Source organism: Pseudochaenichthys georgianus, chromosome 22, assembly GCF_902827115.2.
Source record: "Pseudochaenichthys georgianus chromosome 22, fPseGeo1.2, whole genome shotgun sequence".
In the NCBI taxonomy this organism is placed as follows: Eukaryota; Metazoa; Chordata; class Actinopteri; order Perciformes; family Channichthyidae; genus Pseudochaenichthys; species Pseudochaenichthys georgianus.
In genome coordinates, this window is record NC_047524.1 from 533912 (window position 1) to 550807 (window position 16896).

The window sequence follows — 16896 nt, forward strand, 5'->3', positions numbered from 1 at the left end:
AAGTCTTCACCCTAAAATTAATGATTCCCCTATTCCTCTAATTTGTCCCCATAAGGGAGGCGAGTCCCCACACGTGACTGTGTAAACAGATTTAGGTGTGTGTGTGTGTGTGTTTTAAAGTAGGACATGCTTGAGGCCGGTGTTTGAGGATATCTCCATGTGTCCTGCAGCTCCACCCGTCTGAGACAAACACGTCTTTGTTCCAGCAGACGTCACTTGGAAAGAAGCTGTATCTGCAGACTGACAGCTCTGATTAGGACTTATTTAGGCGTGGTGATGATGTCGGTGGTGCCGCAACTTAAAGAGCGGAGAAAAACAGCTGCGGTGGTGCGGAAACCTCCATCTGTTGGGGTTGGTTTGTTTGGTTGTCTTACATGAACTGGCTTCACTGGTGGAAATGGATTCCTGCAGGACTGAGCTCAGAGACAAGAAGTAACCACTCGGAGACGTGCAAAGACACAAGGAAGAACTACAAAGAAATGCTAAATGACCTCTAATGCTAACGTGTGAAGAAACACAGCTGGTCGTGGTGTGGTTTCATTTCGATTTTGTGCGATATTTCTTCACTCTTTCTTGCTGGCAAAAGTACAAGTAAAAGTATAAGAGGATAAAAGATCATAATTTGTTTTAATCCATTTGATATAGGCCTAACTAAAAACGTGATATCCACTCCGCTAAACTCCTGATTTCATTTCATTTTGGTTCAAACGTTAAAACAGGTTTGGATAAGTGTATAGTTGGACTGATGGATCATTGCTGCTCTGCTTCTACACGTTGCATCCAATATAGGTAAAACACGACATATGGAAAAAGACCTCGTGTAACCTCATTAAAATAACTATCCTCGCAGCTGTGTGTTTCGCTCTGCTTTAAAACGTTCCAGACATTGAATCTGCTTAAAGCGTACAGTTTATGATGAAGGAACCACAAATACAGGTTTTAAAGCGTACAGGGAGTTCTTCGTCCTAAAAATAATAGAAGGGGAAACCTGTGAGCTTTACAGTCACACCAGGACACGGGAGCAGAAGGATTCCTACAGTCGTGTGTGTGTGTGTGTGTGTGTGTGTTATGCAAACATTGACTGTAAGAGAGTACACACACACACGCCTGTACATGCAGAGCTCGATGATCACTGGTTACAGCTGCGAGGTGATTGGCTGTGTTGCCACTATTATCATAGAGGAATTCCTTACAGGCTTACAGGGGAGGAGAAAGTGTGTGTGTGTGTGTGTGTGTGTGTGTGTGTGTGTGTGTTTCTTCTCATATTATTTGAAGATGAGTGTGCAAACATCCAGACTGAGACCTCTGTGTGCCTTTGTTTTCGGCGTTCCTGAAGGCAAGATAAGTGCCCATTTCTCTGTGTGTGTGTGTGTGTGTGTGTGTGTGTATTTTGTGTGTGTGTGTTTTGGCATGGTCGTCTGAAATGCCAGCAGTGTTTCTAGGCGGAACTAAAAAGTCTCCGAAAACACACACATGGTCAGGATATTTCCATCATTTTGAATTCATTGTCAGACTTCTACATGTAGCTTTTATAAAAAGGACTTTCAGATCGAGTCAGTTGATCAAAGTGGAGGAAAGCTGGCGTTTCCTTCTCCTGCAGTGTGTTGGGTGTTAGTGCATGTCAATGGTCTGCAGAGGCCAACATCCCAAAGTTGGAATGCTTGTTGTCGACCAACATACATACACTCATTCATTTTAATGTAATATTAGGGGTCGGATGTGTTTTCTTCACAATAAAACAGCATTTTGTGCAAAAAACTTGATCCATAAAGTAAATACTAATTAAAGCTGCTGAATAATTGTAGTTAAAGGTCCCGTGGTCATTTCTACTGATCATAATTCGATTGCTGAGGTCTACTAGAATAGATTTATATTGTTAATGTTCCGAAGAAGAAGAAGAAGAAGAAGAATTGGGAGGGATGAATCCTTCTTTAATGGTCTCACATGCAGAGCACACAGCACACAGTGAAATGTGTTCTCTGCTTTTAACCCATCCTAGTACCAGGAGTCTAGTACTAGGAGCAGCGGGCAGCTATTGTACAGCGCCCGGGGAGCAATGGGAGTGAGGGGGGAAGGGGGATGTCCGGTGCCTTGCTCAAGGGCACCACGGCAGGGCAGGAGGTGAACTGGAACCTCTCCAAGTAGAAGTCCACACTCCAAATGTAGGTCTGGTCGGGGACTTGAACCGGGGACTTGAACCGGCGACCCTACGGCTCACAGTCCAAGCCCCAACTGACTGCCATAGATTTAGTCCCTAATGTTGCTCTCAAAATGGACCAGATTGATGCATTTAACTTCAACATTTAAAAACAAATCTTCCCAGGGGAGCATGCCCCCGGACCCCCCTAGAGGAGGTGAGGTCCTGCCCACACCCCCTGCTAAATTGTCTCACCCACATTGAGGATGCTTCGTACGTCGCCCATGTTTTATTCCATGTGTCAAGTCAGGCAAATTGGGTCAAAATGTTATTCATCAATGATCTGTTAACATTAAAATCACTAAATATATGCTGTAACTATTTTGCTCTAGGCAACTCAAGGGCTGCTCAGGTAATGTGATTATGAATTGTCCAAAATAACATTAAAGGCATAGGGTTTTTTGTTAAGTAAAATACTTTCGTCGGCCGGCCGATACATGCCGCGCATTAAGTGGGCCTGTCTGTCAATCAATCCCCAGTCCGCCCCTGGCCCGAACACACACCCGCAGCCTGGCTGGGAGTGTGTGTGTGTGTGTGTGTGTGTGTGTGTGTGTGCCCAGGCTGAGTTCCGCTGTGTCTCGCCGACCCCACACCAGTGAGCCAGCTCAGTGTCCCCCTCCTCACAGCAGCGAGCCTCGCAACGTCCCGCCGAGTGTGTGTGTGTGTGTGTGAGGAAGTCCGCGGATTGGTCCAAACGTAACGGCTCCACGGACGTTACGTTACGTCACTATACCCAAGAAGTAAACAATGTAAAAAGAGAAATGTCCAACGAGGCGTTCTGGGGCGGCAGACAGGTCTTCTCTGAGTTGGAGTTTTACTCGCTACAGGGTGCACTTTGAGGGTCTGTGACTGCAGACCGTTCACATGCAGAAAAAGCTTCATAGCAACAAGGGGACGGGTCAGAACCAGAAAAGCACGACATGGGACCTTTAAGATAAAAGTGTAATATCTCCCTTACCTCAAATGAGTAGATGTGCACAAACACGAGTGGAAATCTTTCTTTATTTCTGGTTAAAGCCACACACAGACGCTCTCAGTCTTTATACAGTATACACACAGCGGGATAAATACTCCCACTGAATAAAAATGAGATTATTTCAGGAACAGTCGTAGCGAGGAAGTGTGCAATCTTTTAAAGAGAAGAAGAGAAGAAGAAGAGGAGGAGGAGGAGGGTGTTTTCAAGCAGCAGGAGACGAAGGTAATGCTACAACTTGTGGGGGAAACGTGCGCGATTCAGCGGTTAAAAGTAAAACACATTTAATTCATGAAAATCAACTGAAACACTTCCATTTTAATTACTCGTGACCTGGGGACTCCTGCGTCTCGCGTTCAGGCGGGAAAGAGACACTTTTTATAATTGTATTGCCTTTAAAACACAGATTCACTTTCAGGTTATTTTTTCATACACTCGAGTGATTTGACAATACATAAAACACACGTCTCGTTAAAGTGCTGGATGTAACTTTGAGAACCGTCTCACGGCGGGACTATGTAACTTTTAGAAGATGTAACACAATATTATTATTAATTATAAGCCTCGACGAATCTCTATTTGTGCGTGCTACTCCAACATCGCTGCAAGTCGTCATTATTGTAATTATTTTTGACTAAATCCATCGTTTAGTAGTGTGTGAATATTAAAGAAAAATACACGTGTTCCATCAAAGTGATCGCTTGATTTTATGCGATGAAGTCACCCACATTTTATGTCAACTTTTAAGAAGCTGGAAGACGGGAATTTGGGCTTTTTTGATAATAAAAAGACAGAGGATTAATTGATTATCAAAATGGATGCCGTCTTATTTTGTGACGGTTGATTAAATTGAGATTTTTCAGTGATAGCTACTCGCTTGACTTGATTGTTCAAAACATAGCCCCGCTTCATAAACATTCAACGTCTTGGAAACACAAAATGGTGTATTATTAAATATTTGGGAATCTAGATATTAAAGTCGTCATATTGAGTATTTTTTTAAGGGTTTCACCGCACAAAGTACTTCTCAAATCTCAGTGTTTCAGAGGTTTTCTTCAATAACTAAGACTTCATATTCTAAGAGAGTATTTGAAAGATATTTTGAATTCACAACACGTTTTCTTTCTGGTGAATTATTGATATAATTATTGATATTTGTGTCCGTAATATGACCCTCATGTTTTATTTCTTCTACCTACAATAACAGTACGTGAAGAAGACACATGTGAATACTTAAAAAAAGGCCTTAAAGAGACGATGATGAAGGACAGAAATCAACAAGGAGGTTTCTTCGGCCACATTTATGACTATGAGAATATTCTAAATATTTTCTCGAATGTACTTCTTTAAACTCTCGTATTTTAGAGTTGTTCCTCCTCACACATGTATGTCTTTAAAGTCTCAGAGAATATGTTTTAAAATCTTGTTTATTTACTTTAATCTCAGACAATATTCAACTTTTTCTCTGATCCGTTATTATTATTTTGTTCCAGTAGTATGACCGTTACACACCTCAAGAAGCCGACACAGGAACACGTAAAAAAGCGTGACAGAGATGAAGGTGAATGTAAGAACATCGCTGTGAATGATGTTAGTTGTAGAAGTCGCCTCAAATGTTTCAATTAAAACCAGTAACGTGAGACGGACGCCGTGTTGTCAGCGTCGACACATGCTAACACGCATCATGCGAGTCCAATCCTCAGAGTCACAGAAAGGCCTTTGAAGGGGACTCCTGCAGAGCGAGGCGCGCACAGCGTCACAGGAGATCAGACTCAAAGAAAACATCTCGAGGTGAGAACGAGCCTCGTCTTCCTCTCGGCGACTGTCAAAAGCCACGAGAAGTGAGTCTCTTCCAGCGCTTTTTAAATGTCAGCCTGTGATTGTCCGGCACGTTCCTCGTGTTCCTTCACGCAGGGAGCCCGAGATCCAGGAGGAGGTCTTGCTCCGAGGGTAAAGAAACGTCTGCATCCCGACACCTCCTCCAAAACATCCACACAGCAGGACAGGAGCTTGTTTATTAGTAAACAGTGGTTGTTGTTGTTGTTGTTGTCGTTACTGCTCGGTGGGACACACGGTGCGGTCTTTGCAGCAGAAGTAATGCACCACCACGCCGTTTGGATACCTGGCGAACGCACTGCGGAGAGGAAGAATACTGTTGTTATTATTAGGGAGGGGTACCGAATTATTAAAGACCGTGGTACCGTTAAGCTCCGACGTTATCGGTCTTTTTATCGGTACTGACGACATGTGAAAAATATGTCGTATGTATTATTGCTACACAAACATTACATTGCAGTTTTAGTGTCGCCGAGTCGTTTCTAATACGAAAAAAGACTGCAAAATGCGTCCGATGTATTTTCGAACTTTCCAATCCAGACGAGATCTCTCTCCCCGTCTGTTAGTTTTGTTCACAATTTTGTTTAGTTAGTTTATCTTTTTTTTGTTCTCCAAAAGAACCGATAAGAGTACCGTTAAAAGACCGGATCGATAAGCGGTATCGATAAAAGTAGTAGTACCGTTAAAACCTTAACGATACCCATCCCTAGTCATTACACTGGGAATATCTTAATGAGGTTTGATGATAACCCTTCAGAGAGTGTAAAATGCCATGAACTCTTATTTTGAAATATTGCTGGGGTGTACGGTTTAGTTTCATTAATCTCAGAAAAGAGACGATGTATTCCAGATTTGAGCGAATAGCTAATATCTAATATCCATCTGCTGTCTTTAGGCTTAATGTCCCAGTAAGTACATTTGTCCCAAATCAAACATCATTAAAAGTCATTTAAATGAAGAATGTTAAATGTATTCGTGTACATATTATTATTTTCTGAATTCCTGTTTATTTATGTTTTCTCCATATTCTTAAGACAAGGTTGAGTAATGACACATTTGAATAAAAGGGAAAAAATAAGGATTAGAAAAACAAATACAAAATAAAAAAATTGATAAATTAATGCTTTTTAAGAACTAAATAGTTAGAGTGCATACTTGAGAGTGCATACTTGAGAGTAACACATGCGTCACTTCCGGGCAAAAATGACGGCTCCGCCCACTTTTGGGGGAAAACAACGCTGTCACTTGAACGGCGGTCGATTCAAATTCTGAAGTTTTTGCCAATCCGATCAGAAATGTAAGAAAACCGTGGATTTCTGATCTTCAAAGAGCCCGATCACGATGGCCAGACAGGCAAACATTACATTAAGTGATTGGAAATCGACGAGCGGGCTCGATATACGGTTAAATATAGCAGTAGGCGATCGATGTCCATAGATGAGAGTAACATCTACATCACTTTACGGCCCCGCCCACTTTTGGGGGAAACCAACGCTGTCACTTGAACGGCGATGGAGCCTGAAGCCACAGAGCTCTTCTGTTTCCGTCCTTTCTTCTGAGAGGAAGTCCAGAACCACTGAACTCTGGATCTGTTTTAATGTTTGAGGAGCAATAAACGACACAGCAGCTGGTTGGCGTGATACAACTATTATTTCCCGCCTCGCTCATGAGAGGAACAGCCGGCGAAATTACAGGCTCGCCTACTGATTTTAATTTAACCGTATATCGAGATCGATCGTCGATTTCCAATGATTTAATGTAATGTTTGCCTGACTGGCCGTCGTGATCGGGCTCTTTGAAGATCCACTAATCCACGGTTTTCTAATATTTCTGATCGGATTGGCAAAAACTTCAGAATTTGTATCGACCGCGTTGGTTTCCCCCAAAAGTGGGCGGAGCCGTCATTGTCCGCCCGGTAGTGACGTAGATGGTAGAAAAAGGAATAAAGGATAATAATGCGTTACCTGTTTCCTATCTTCTTCTTGCAGACTCGGCAGGTCTTCTCCTCGGTGATGACACACTTCGCCTGCTGGTGGAAGATCCTCTCCTCCTGCACCTGCAACATCGAGACGGGAGTCAAACAAAAGCTTAATATATTGTTTGAATGGAAAAGAGTGAGCTGTAAATGTTCCAGCGTCTCACCCGGAGGAACTCGGCCTGCAGCAGGCTCTTCAGGACCTGGTTGCAGCGTTTCCTCTGAGCCCTCTCCTCCAGGACGCTCTCCAGGAACACGCGGATCTCTCTGATCTGGGTGTTAGCCGGGAGCAGGTTGATGGCCTGGGAGAGGAACGACAGATATACGTTTGTCAGCAGGGACTTTAAAGAGCGGTCACCAATCAGGGTCAATCTGGGGGTTTACATTACCCACAATGCATTTCAGTCATGCATTCGGTGCAGGAGAATAATATCTATCGTTGTGCAAGGCAAGTTTATTTTGAAGCTTAAATTATTGCCTATAAAAACAACATTAAATAATCAGCTGCATTCATTTCTCACGGCTCTATCTGCAGCTTCTCCAGAGTCATCTCTTATGAGTACATTTCCCCACAGGCCAACAACAGCTTCAACAAAACTATTCCCCTCAGAGAGAAACCAAACATGCCCTGTTGTCGAGAGAGAGGAAGTGCAGAAGGAAGCATCCATTGAACTCAGTGTGCTGCTCTGAGATGCTAGCTCAGATACTTGGCATCTCATCTCGGGTGCAAGGTCATCAATGTTTGGGCTCAGGCTCTGAGCGGAGGAGACCCTCAGGATGGAGGGAAGGTGTGCGTGCAATATATCGGAGGGCCAGATCTAATAGCAATTACAAATTATCCTGCGGGCCGAAATTAAATCCACCACGGCCCTGATTTGGCCCCCGGGCCTCGAGTTTGACACATGTGTGATGTAGAACAAGAGATATAAAAATACAAGAACAAAATTGACAGGATGTGAGAGTGGAGGTTATCAGAATCCTTCCATCAGAATAAAGTTAGTTTATGAAACTAAAATAGTGTGTAGACAAAATGTGGGATTAAGATGGTATTCTGAGAAAGACTCCAGAGTGGAGTTGGAGTACATTTAGCAGAAAATAAGAAGAAACTTGGACAGATCTGAGATATAAAGTGATTACGTTTAGAGATTGGAATTTTAGCAGTAAATCCGAGTCCAAAAAACTCTTAACTCACTTATTATTATGGAATTTGAAGTTTAACTTTAGGTACATGTTGATGATAATAATACATTTACTGAGGTTACATTCTGAATGGAGGATATTTACACAGTATTTCCAAACTGTATTATTACTCTGTTTACTTTTACTTCTTCCTCCAAAGTTCAAATTAGCCACACGACAAGCAGTTGGCTGCTGTTTGTTTTGAACTCCCTCCCTGTGTGTGTGTGTGTGTGTGTTCGTTCTAGCATTACTATACTTGTGGGGACCTACATCTGTTTACATAGTCACGTGTGGGGACTCGCCTCCCTTATGGGGACAGATTGGAGGTCCCCATAAGGGGGATCATTAATTTAGGGTGAAGACTTGGTTAGTGTTAGGATAAGGGTTAGGTATGTGTTGGTTAAGGTTAGGATAAGACTCCAGGAAATGCATGTAAGTCAATGTAATGTCCCCTGAAGTGATGTATACATGGTGTGTGTGTGTGAGTGTGTGAGAAAGGCATCGCTGATCTGTATTCAACTCGCAGGCCTTTTTCAACAGCTTCATGGCCTGGCCTGTGGTGCTGCAGGGTTTAGACAGCACCTGGCCTGTGGTGCTGCAGGGTTTAGACAGCACCTTTTTATCAGGAAAAAGCTTTCTTGGGTCCAGGAACTTCCCGTTTGAGTCAGCCAGCAGGATCTCTCTCTCTCTCTCTCTCTCTCTCTCTCTCTCTCTCTCTCTCTCTCTCTCTCTCTCTCTCTCTCTCTCTCTCTCTCTCTCTCTCTCTCTCTCTCTCTCTCTCTCTCTGCTCTCTCTCTCTCTCTCTGCCTCTCTCTCTCTCTCTCTCTCTGCTCTCTCTCTCTGCCTCTCTCTCTCTCTGCCTCTCTCTCTCTCTGCCTCTCTCTCTCTCTGCCTCTCTCTCTGCCTCTCTCTCTCTCTGCCTCTCTCTCTCTCTCTGCCTCTCTCTCTCTCTCTCTCTCTCTCTCTCTGCCTCTCTCTCTCTCTGCCTCTCTCTCTCTCTCTGCCTCTCTCTCTCTCTGCCTCTCTCTCTCTCTCTCTCTCTGCCTCTCTCTCCTGTCTCTCTGCCTCTCTCTCTCTCTGCCTCTCTCTCTCTCTCTGCCTCTCTCTCTCTCTGCCTCTCTCTCTCTCTGCCTCTCTCTCTCTCTCTCTCTCTCTCTCTCTCTCCTCTCTCTGCCTCTCTCTGCCTCTCTCTGCCTCTCTCTCTGCCTCTCTCTCTCTCTCTCTCTCTCTCTGCCTCTCTTTCTCCCTCATTGACTTTAATGTCTCTCTGCTTTCATTTCCGCGGGCCGCGCTCCCACACTCAGACCGGACTGTACAAAACTCCTGGGAAAACTTCCAACAGGAAGCTTTTTGTGTGTGTCGGTCAATCTCGTATCTTTCATTTGTCTCGAGATGTAATTTAAAATGATATTCAATGTCAAATGTTCTCTCAAGTAATGTAGTTATAATTTAGTCTATATACGGTCTAGAAAAAGTGAAAGTGTCATCGTCAGACGTCCATTAAAGAGCCTCAATACTAGAAATATGAACATTTTAAAGAAGAGACTGGAAGAAAGCACAGTTTTCTATTTCCTTAATGTTTGCTCAGAATAGTTTCTTTTAAACAAACCAACGTTGCTGAGTTTTGAGACAAGAATTTCACAAGCGGGTCCTGCTGATGAAGACGAGAGCTTCCCAGACCCACCTCAGTGTGTGTCTGTCTGCTAATGAGAAGCCCCTCTTCCTCCTCCACCATGTTCAACTGCTCTTCACCACAATGGGAGTCCATGAAGAGGAATTCCCATTAAAAAGTCCCAAACAGACAAATCTGTACCCGGACAAACATCCTGAAGCTACAGGTCGCTGCAGCCGGATCCTTACTCCTTTTTCAACCTGTGACTTTGTGAAGGAATCAGTCAAAGGAATATTTGGAGTCACAGTTTCCTGATAAAGCTTTAGAGAGGATGCGTTCCTCTTTAATTTGCTTTGGACATGTAGTTACACTAACGGAGCGTCCACACTACAGCTCCAAAAATAGCTTGGAGCTGGGCGTGTCTGGAGCTTGGGGATTTTATTCAAGCAACACGGCCAACAACCAATCACATGAATCTCCCGCCCCCGACATACAAAGCAAAAAACCCCCGGGGATTTTATGCGAGCAATATATATATAAACTCCCCAAACAGGCGAAAACCTACCAGTTTCCCCCACTGTCTCTGCCACCTCCCTCCATGCCTGGTTCCTCCGGTTTGTATCCCGGGAAGGTGAAGAGGGTCTGGTCATACAAAACCGGGTGATTCGCTACGGCGATAGTTAGTTTCTCCTCCGACTTTTTTTGAAAATATAGAAATGAACGGCGGGATATCTCTCCCAGCTTAGATGCGGTTTGATTGGCTAGCGCTTCAGCTGTCAGATTTTGGGAAACGGGATTTGATTGGCTGGCGCTGGCTACTCCGGCGTCCAGGCGACCAGAAGTTGAACAATGTTCAACTTCTGGTCGCCTGGGTCGCCTGAGACGCCTCGCTCGGCTACCCACAATTCAGTTCGGCGAAAAAGCGCGGCTACGTGACGTCATCCCATTGAAAGTGAATGGGCAGCTTGGAGCTGCTTGGAGCTTTCGACGCTGTAGTGTAGACGGGCCGTTAAGGTTTCGAATGGTCTTCACCAGTTAAACCCCACGCGGGCAAAACGCAACATCTTGCAAGAAACAGCGCCTGAGGGCTTCTTAACATTTCATAAGCTACGAATGTGTCATACCCACTTAACGGGAAGAAACTCCGCTATCAGACAATATTAGCCATTTTTAGCAAAACAAAACATAAGGATAATAACAAAGGCTCCGAAATAGCCCTGAGCGAATAAATGCTAACACACTTAGCACAGAACTCACGTTAAAATACCCTTAGTACTTATCGGATCTGCACAAACAAGATATCGATTAGCAAGCTGAGATTCTACAGATTCCAGACATATAAGTGTCATCACCGAGCGATCTCGGCGAAAGGACAACAACACAATTAGCTTTACGGTGCCAAAACGTCTCACCTTTGTTGTTTTCTGATCAAAAGTTGTTAAGGTTAATCCAATGCGTCACTTTCTGATAATCCATCCTTCCATTTTTAAGCCGATGTATTTTTTCTAAATCTCTCTAAAAAGGTCAAACTTCACTTGTTTTGCATCAATCTTGATACGAGGTACTTATTATATGTTATAGTTTGGATTCCCAAAGCTTTTAGTCTCCATCCCATCAGTCAAGGGCGGTTTTCACTACAAGTAATGTTTTTGTTTTTTTACTATGTTCAGTCAGAATTTACTTTAAAATAAAAAATATAGAGCCGGGACTCGATTAAAAAAATTAATCTAATTAATTAGAGGATTTGTAATTAATTAATCGAAATTAATCGCATTTTTAATCAAATATACATATCTGACCTGAGAACAGTGAGAAGCAATCTCCACATGGATGTTACTCCAAGTGGTCTACAGTCGAGTGCAGTCCAGTGAGCCAGGGAGTTGGTTATTCTCTCAGACGTGGACTCACTTATCCTGGCCCTGAAACCAGTCGTCTGGTTGAGTGTGGGTTGGGTCAGGGTGTGGTTCCTTGCACTCGGAGTCGGGCTAACGTCCACGCTAGCTGCTACATGCTAGCTGCTACATGCTAACTGCTACATGCTAGCTGCTACATGCTTTGCTTTTAGGTGATGCTTTAGGCTTGATGTGCTGCGGTGATATGCAAATTCTTTTTTGCATAATTTGCACACAACCGTGCTCTTGTCGACGCTTCCATCCGTCCGATTTTTAAAACAAAATGTCCCATCCACGGGGCCGACCAAAGCGGTCTCATCAGCTTGTTCGTTCATGTTTGACTATTGTTCACCGTGGTTTGTTGTTGTTTGAAGTCCCATGCTGAAGTCATGAACGTTAGTTGGTGCTCCAGTATAATCGGTACGCCTGAAACTCATCCAGTGAGAAACGTTCCGCTGTGCAAAAATAAGTGCGATTAAAGTGCGATTAAAATGCGTTAATTTTTTTAACGCGTTAATTTTTGTGTAATTAATTAATCTTAATTAACGCGTTAAAGTCCCGGCCCTAATATATATATATATTGATTCTGACTCTTCTACATCCAACTCACAGGTTTATCATTTCTTTGAGAAAAAAGATTAATTTACCCCTTTTAGAAGTGAAGTTATAGTAATTTGTTCTGGGCATGTCATTTGGAAAACAGGCTCAGGGCTCAACTGGTTAAGGGTCGATGTCCTCAAGTTCACTTCCAGAGAAATGGAAGGAAACTTCAGGATGTGTTTCCCTCGAGGGAAAGAGCCGAGAGATGTTCAATGCCTCATGAATATGGGTTAGCACCTCATATAACCCGACTTCAAATAATGCAAATGACCCCTTTAAGGGAAGTCTTCTTTACTAGAGAACAGGTTCGACAAGACAAACAGGGCATGAGCCGGTTTTGTACATATAAGCTTTTTATGTAAATTGTCTCCCTTCTGTTTTTCAGGTATTTGAAAGTATAAGAAAACAATTTTATAAAAGATATTCACGTGTCTCTCGGGGGAGATCTGCTGCCTTGTTCTATCAGAAAGCAGCAGCTCGACTGCACACCCCTGTAGTCTCGCTGTAAACACCAAATTAAATCTTTCTGTTCAGTTCATTCGCCGCTTTAATTTCACGCTAAATGACTCCTTCTGTGTGAGTTCCTGTCATCATTAATCATGTTGTTCCATCTCATCTCTTTTAATCCAGCCCTCTCTTATCTGTGCCACTTTCATGTCTTTTCTGAATTGGCAAATCAAGTTATAATAACGAAGCCCGGGGTTGAGTTAGAAACTAATTAATGCTTTGTGAATTAAGAGCAGCTTTGAGAACCAGATGGAAGTGCGACAACTTTTGTGCTCGTGTCAAAAAAACTTTGGCAGTTTAAGGGCTTTTCTGTGGTAACTTCCTGTCACAGTTGATGCTGTTTTTATGCACTGAACATATGTTACTAGGGATGGGTATCGTTAAGGTTTTAACGGTACTACTACTTTTATCGATACCGCTTATCGGTTCGGTCTTTTAACGGTACTCTTATCGGTTCTTTTGGATAACAAAAAAAGTATACAATAATACATATACATTTTTTTTGTACATGTCTCCAGCACCGATAAAAAGACCGTTAACGTCGGAGCTTAACGGTACCACGGTCTTTAATAATTCAGCCCCGGGGCCATTTTAATACCGGGGCTCGGTACCCATCCCTATATGTTGCACTGTTGTTGTCAAAGCCAGGCTCGCACTGCAGGAGTTTAGAAATCCTTACCGTATTTAAAATCTGGTTGCAACATCTCGTCTCTAATCTGAAACATGCACACTTGAAGATATGAAAATAATGGCGCATCACACAGGATATTATTAGGTTCTCGCTCCACAGGGGGGGTCGTACGGGGAAGCACATGTAAACAAAAGAGAGACTGACGTGGTGCAACAAGTGGCTGCAGGAGTAAAACAAAAAGAAGGATTCTGGATTCGAACACAGGTCTTCAGCGAGAACTGGAAGTGAGATATGAGCCGTCAGTTTTAATCCCCATCAACAGGAGTATGCTAGTTTATGTTATATAATACCTCTTATTTAAATTGTTGGTGGTGTTGTTGAGCTAGCTGTGGTGTGTTTACCTTGCTGGTGTTGAGCTTGCTGTGGTGCAGCTCCAGGACGCGTAGCGCCGCCTGCAGGTTGGCTTGAGGCTCCGACAGCTCCATCTTGATCGGCCCCAGGCAGTGAACATCAGGAGGGGAAAGGTACATCCGCAGCAACGACAGATACACCTGCAGGGAGGAAATATCAAGTTCAAGGTACAAGGCTTTTATTAGTCATACGCACATAGTTACAGTGTAGTTATGACGATGAAAATCCTCCTCCAACAGCGCATATATATTAGAGTCATTGATATATTACTTGACCAGAAAGGTGTCATGAGAATACTGATGAGGCAGCATAAAAACTGTTTCATGCAAGACAAAAATTCACCTAAAAAAACAACTATAAAGGATTTAACAGACTTGAAAAACAGGATAAATATACCGAAACAGCAAAGACGATAAGACAAGATATAACATTTGCCCACGTTACAGCAGAACGAAAACTAGATAAGAAACCAGACAAGACATGATAAATAATTGTAATAGAAATTGTACATTTGAAGGTTTTTGCACTCGACGCTAAACTGCATTTTGTTGTCTCGGTACTCAACGACAATACATTCTTCTTATCTAATCAAACAATAAAAAAATGATATACTTAACGTTTCAGGAACCTACCAGACTAAGAACATGGTGACTTTAAATACAGAAGTAGCTGGACATTTTGGAAATTATGCTTTAGCTAAACGTAAAAAGGATAGATTTAAAACAAGAGTGAAGTAGCAATAGCTGCAATGAAATTAGCATATGTATCCATGAATACACACACAACCTCAAACATTTGACATCGATATGCCATGCAACGGTCTGAGAAATAGCTCAAATATGTACATAAATAACATCTTAATAACTGAACTGAAGCTATGTTGGTAGTCTAGCTCTTTCCCAGTCTTCATGCTAAGCTAAGCTAACTGGCTACAGCTTAATATTTAACATGAGGATAGAAAAAAGGTATAACTGCTCTAAATTAAAATCATTTGAAATTAGGCTATTTTTTAAATTATTATTATTAAAAGTGGACTTTACACACCGGCATCTATTAAGGATTTCATTACTTTCTGACCTTCAAAGAAACAGCATTGATTCATTGATTTTTTTCCTCCAACCAACTTGTTCACTCATTTTGACTTCTTTAATTTTGGTGTTTACTTGAAAAGCCAAGCTACTTTTCAGACACACATCCAGACAACAACAACAACAACAACAACAACAACAACAACTCTTATTCATGACGAATAAGGCTGTCTGTAGAGCTGTGTGCCTGTCATCTGGAAAGATAAATAATCCATTATATTTGTGAAGCTCTTTCTGAAGGAAGAAGCCGAGTGTACACAATGAGAAAAGCGGTCATGAAACAACACGATGAAATCCAAGAGGACGAAGGTGAGAGAAACATATCGTCTTATCTGGAACATGAACAAAATGGAACAAAACATTAAAATCTCCTTACATCTTTGTTCCCTTCCTCTGAACTGCTGTAGTGGCTGTGACAGTATCTGCAGAGGACAGAGGAAACACATTCATAACATAGTGAGGATGACTGAGTAAAGTCAAAGCATTTGTTTTAACTGAGAAACAAATGACCTACTTTGTCACAAATACACTTTTAGACCGTTTAACATTCAGAAATTAATATCTAATCATTAGCAGTGGTACTTAGAAATACTCAAGTAAAGTACAGGTACCTCAAAATTATATTTATTTCCTGCTACTATACTTCTACTCCACTGGCACTTATTTGGAAGATTCAGATTAATAGTGCAATATCTTACCACCAGATCATTTCTCATGTAGGCTTCGTATTATTATTATTAGAGGTAGAGATTAAACTACAACTGTTTGTATTTCATTGTTTGGAAAGGAGGAAGTTACAGAGCAGGGGAGGATTGTATATTGAGCAGAAAATAGCAAATAAAATAGACGAACCGTGGAAATGTCTGAGGTATAAAGCGATTACATTAAGAGATGGATTGTTGGAAATGAAATCCAGAATTTCTCTCTAAAAAAGCAGTAAAATCTAAAACCTTCAGACATTTGAGAATATTTATTATTATAAAATGTTGAAACTTTAACAATAGGTTTATTTGAATGGCAATACTTTGAGGTTACAGTTGGAATGCAGGACATGTACTTGTAACAGAGTATTTACACACTGTGTTGGTACTCCGTGAACTTTGACCTCTTCCACCACAAATCAATATTAAATATAAAATGAGCCGCTGGACAAACATTTGGCTGCTGTTTGTTGTGAACTCCCTTCCTGTTCATCTGCAGGATGGTGTGTGTGTCTGTTGGAGTGTGTGTGTGTGTGTGTGTGTGTGAGTGCAGGAGGACTCACTCGTCAGCCGTGTGTGTGTGTGTGTGTGTGTGTGTGTGTGTGTGTGTGTGTGTGTGTGTGTGTGTGTGCAGGAGGACTCATTTGTCAGCCATGTGTGTGTGTGTGTGTGTGTGTGTGTGTGTGCAGGAGGACTCACTCGTCAGCCATGTGTGTGTGTGTCCGTGTGTGTGTGTGTCCGTGTGTGTGAGAGTGCAGGAGGACTCACTCGTCAGCCATGTGTGTGTCTGTGTGTGTCTGTGTGTATATGTGTGTGTGCAGGAGGACTCACTCATCAGCCATGTGTGTGTCTGTGTGTGTATATATGTGTGTGTGTGTGTGTGTGTGTGTGTGTATGTGTGTGTATATGCATGTGTGTGTGCAGGAGGACTCACTCTTCAGCCATGTGTGTGTCTGTGTAGCTGTGTGTTTGTGTGTATATGTGTCTGTCTGTGTGTGTGCAGGAGGACTCACTCTTCAGCCGTGTGTGTGTGTGTGTGTGTGTGTGTGTGTGTGTGTGCAGGAGGACTCACTCTTCAGCCATGCGTGTGTCTTTCAGGATGTGCACGTAGATGAAGAGCGCCTGCTCGTGTTTCCCCATGCGACCCAGCAGCAGCGCCCGCTCCTCCAGCAGCCCTGAGGTCAAAGGGCGGGGTTTATTAACGGCTAAAAACTAATATAACTTCACTAGAAGCTTCCTCTACGACTGACAACACGTACATGAAGGCATGGGAAACACATAACACACTTTGTTC

The 16896-nt window shown here is 42.6% G+C and overlaps 1 protein-coding gene across 2 annotated transcripts in view; it reads right to left on the minus strand.

Annotated features, from left to right (window-relative positions):
• Window positions 1–3180: 3180 nt before the first annotated feature.
• vps39 (VPS39 subunit of HOPS complex) overlaps window positions 3181–16896 on the minus strand; it is a 58590-nt gene continuing 44874 nt past the window's right edge. For both annotated transcript variants that reach the window (XM_034111323.1, XM_034111322.1), the window contains exons 19-24: window positions 16675–16777; window positions 15278–15323; window positions 13804–13953; window positions 7149–7283; window positions 6971–7062; window positions 3181–5304 (exon numbers count right to left, since the gene is read on the minus strand). In XM_034111323.1, coding sequence (XP_033967214.1) covers window positions 5223–5304; window positions 6971–7062; window positions 7149–7283; window positions 13804–13953; window positions 15278–15323; window positions 16675–16777 — 608 coding nt within the window. In that variant the 3' untranslated portion in view covers window positions 3181–5222. The remainder of the gene's footprint in view (window positions 5305–6970; window positions 7063–7148; window positions 7284–13803; window positions 13954–15277; window positions 15324–16674; window positions 16778–16896) is intronic.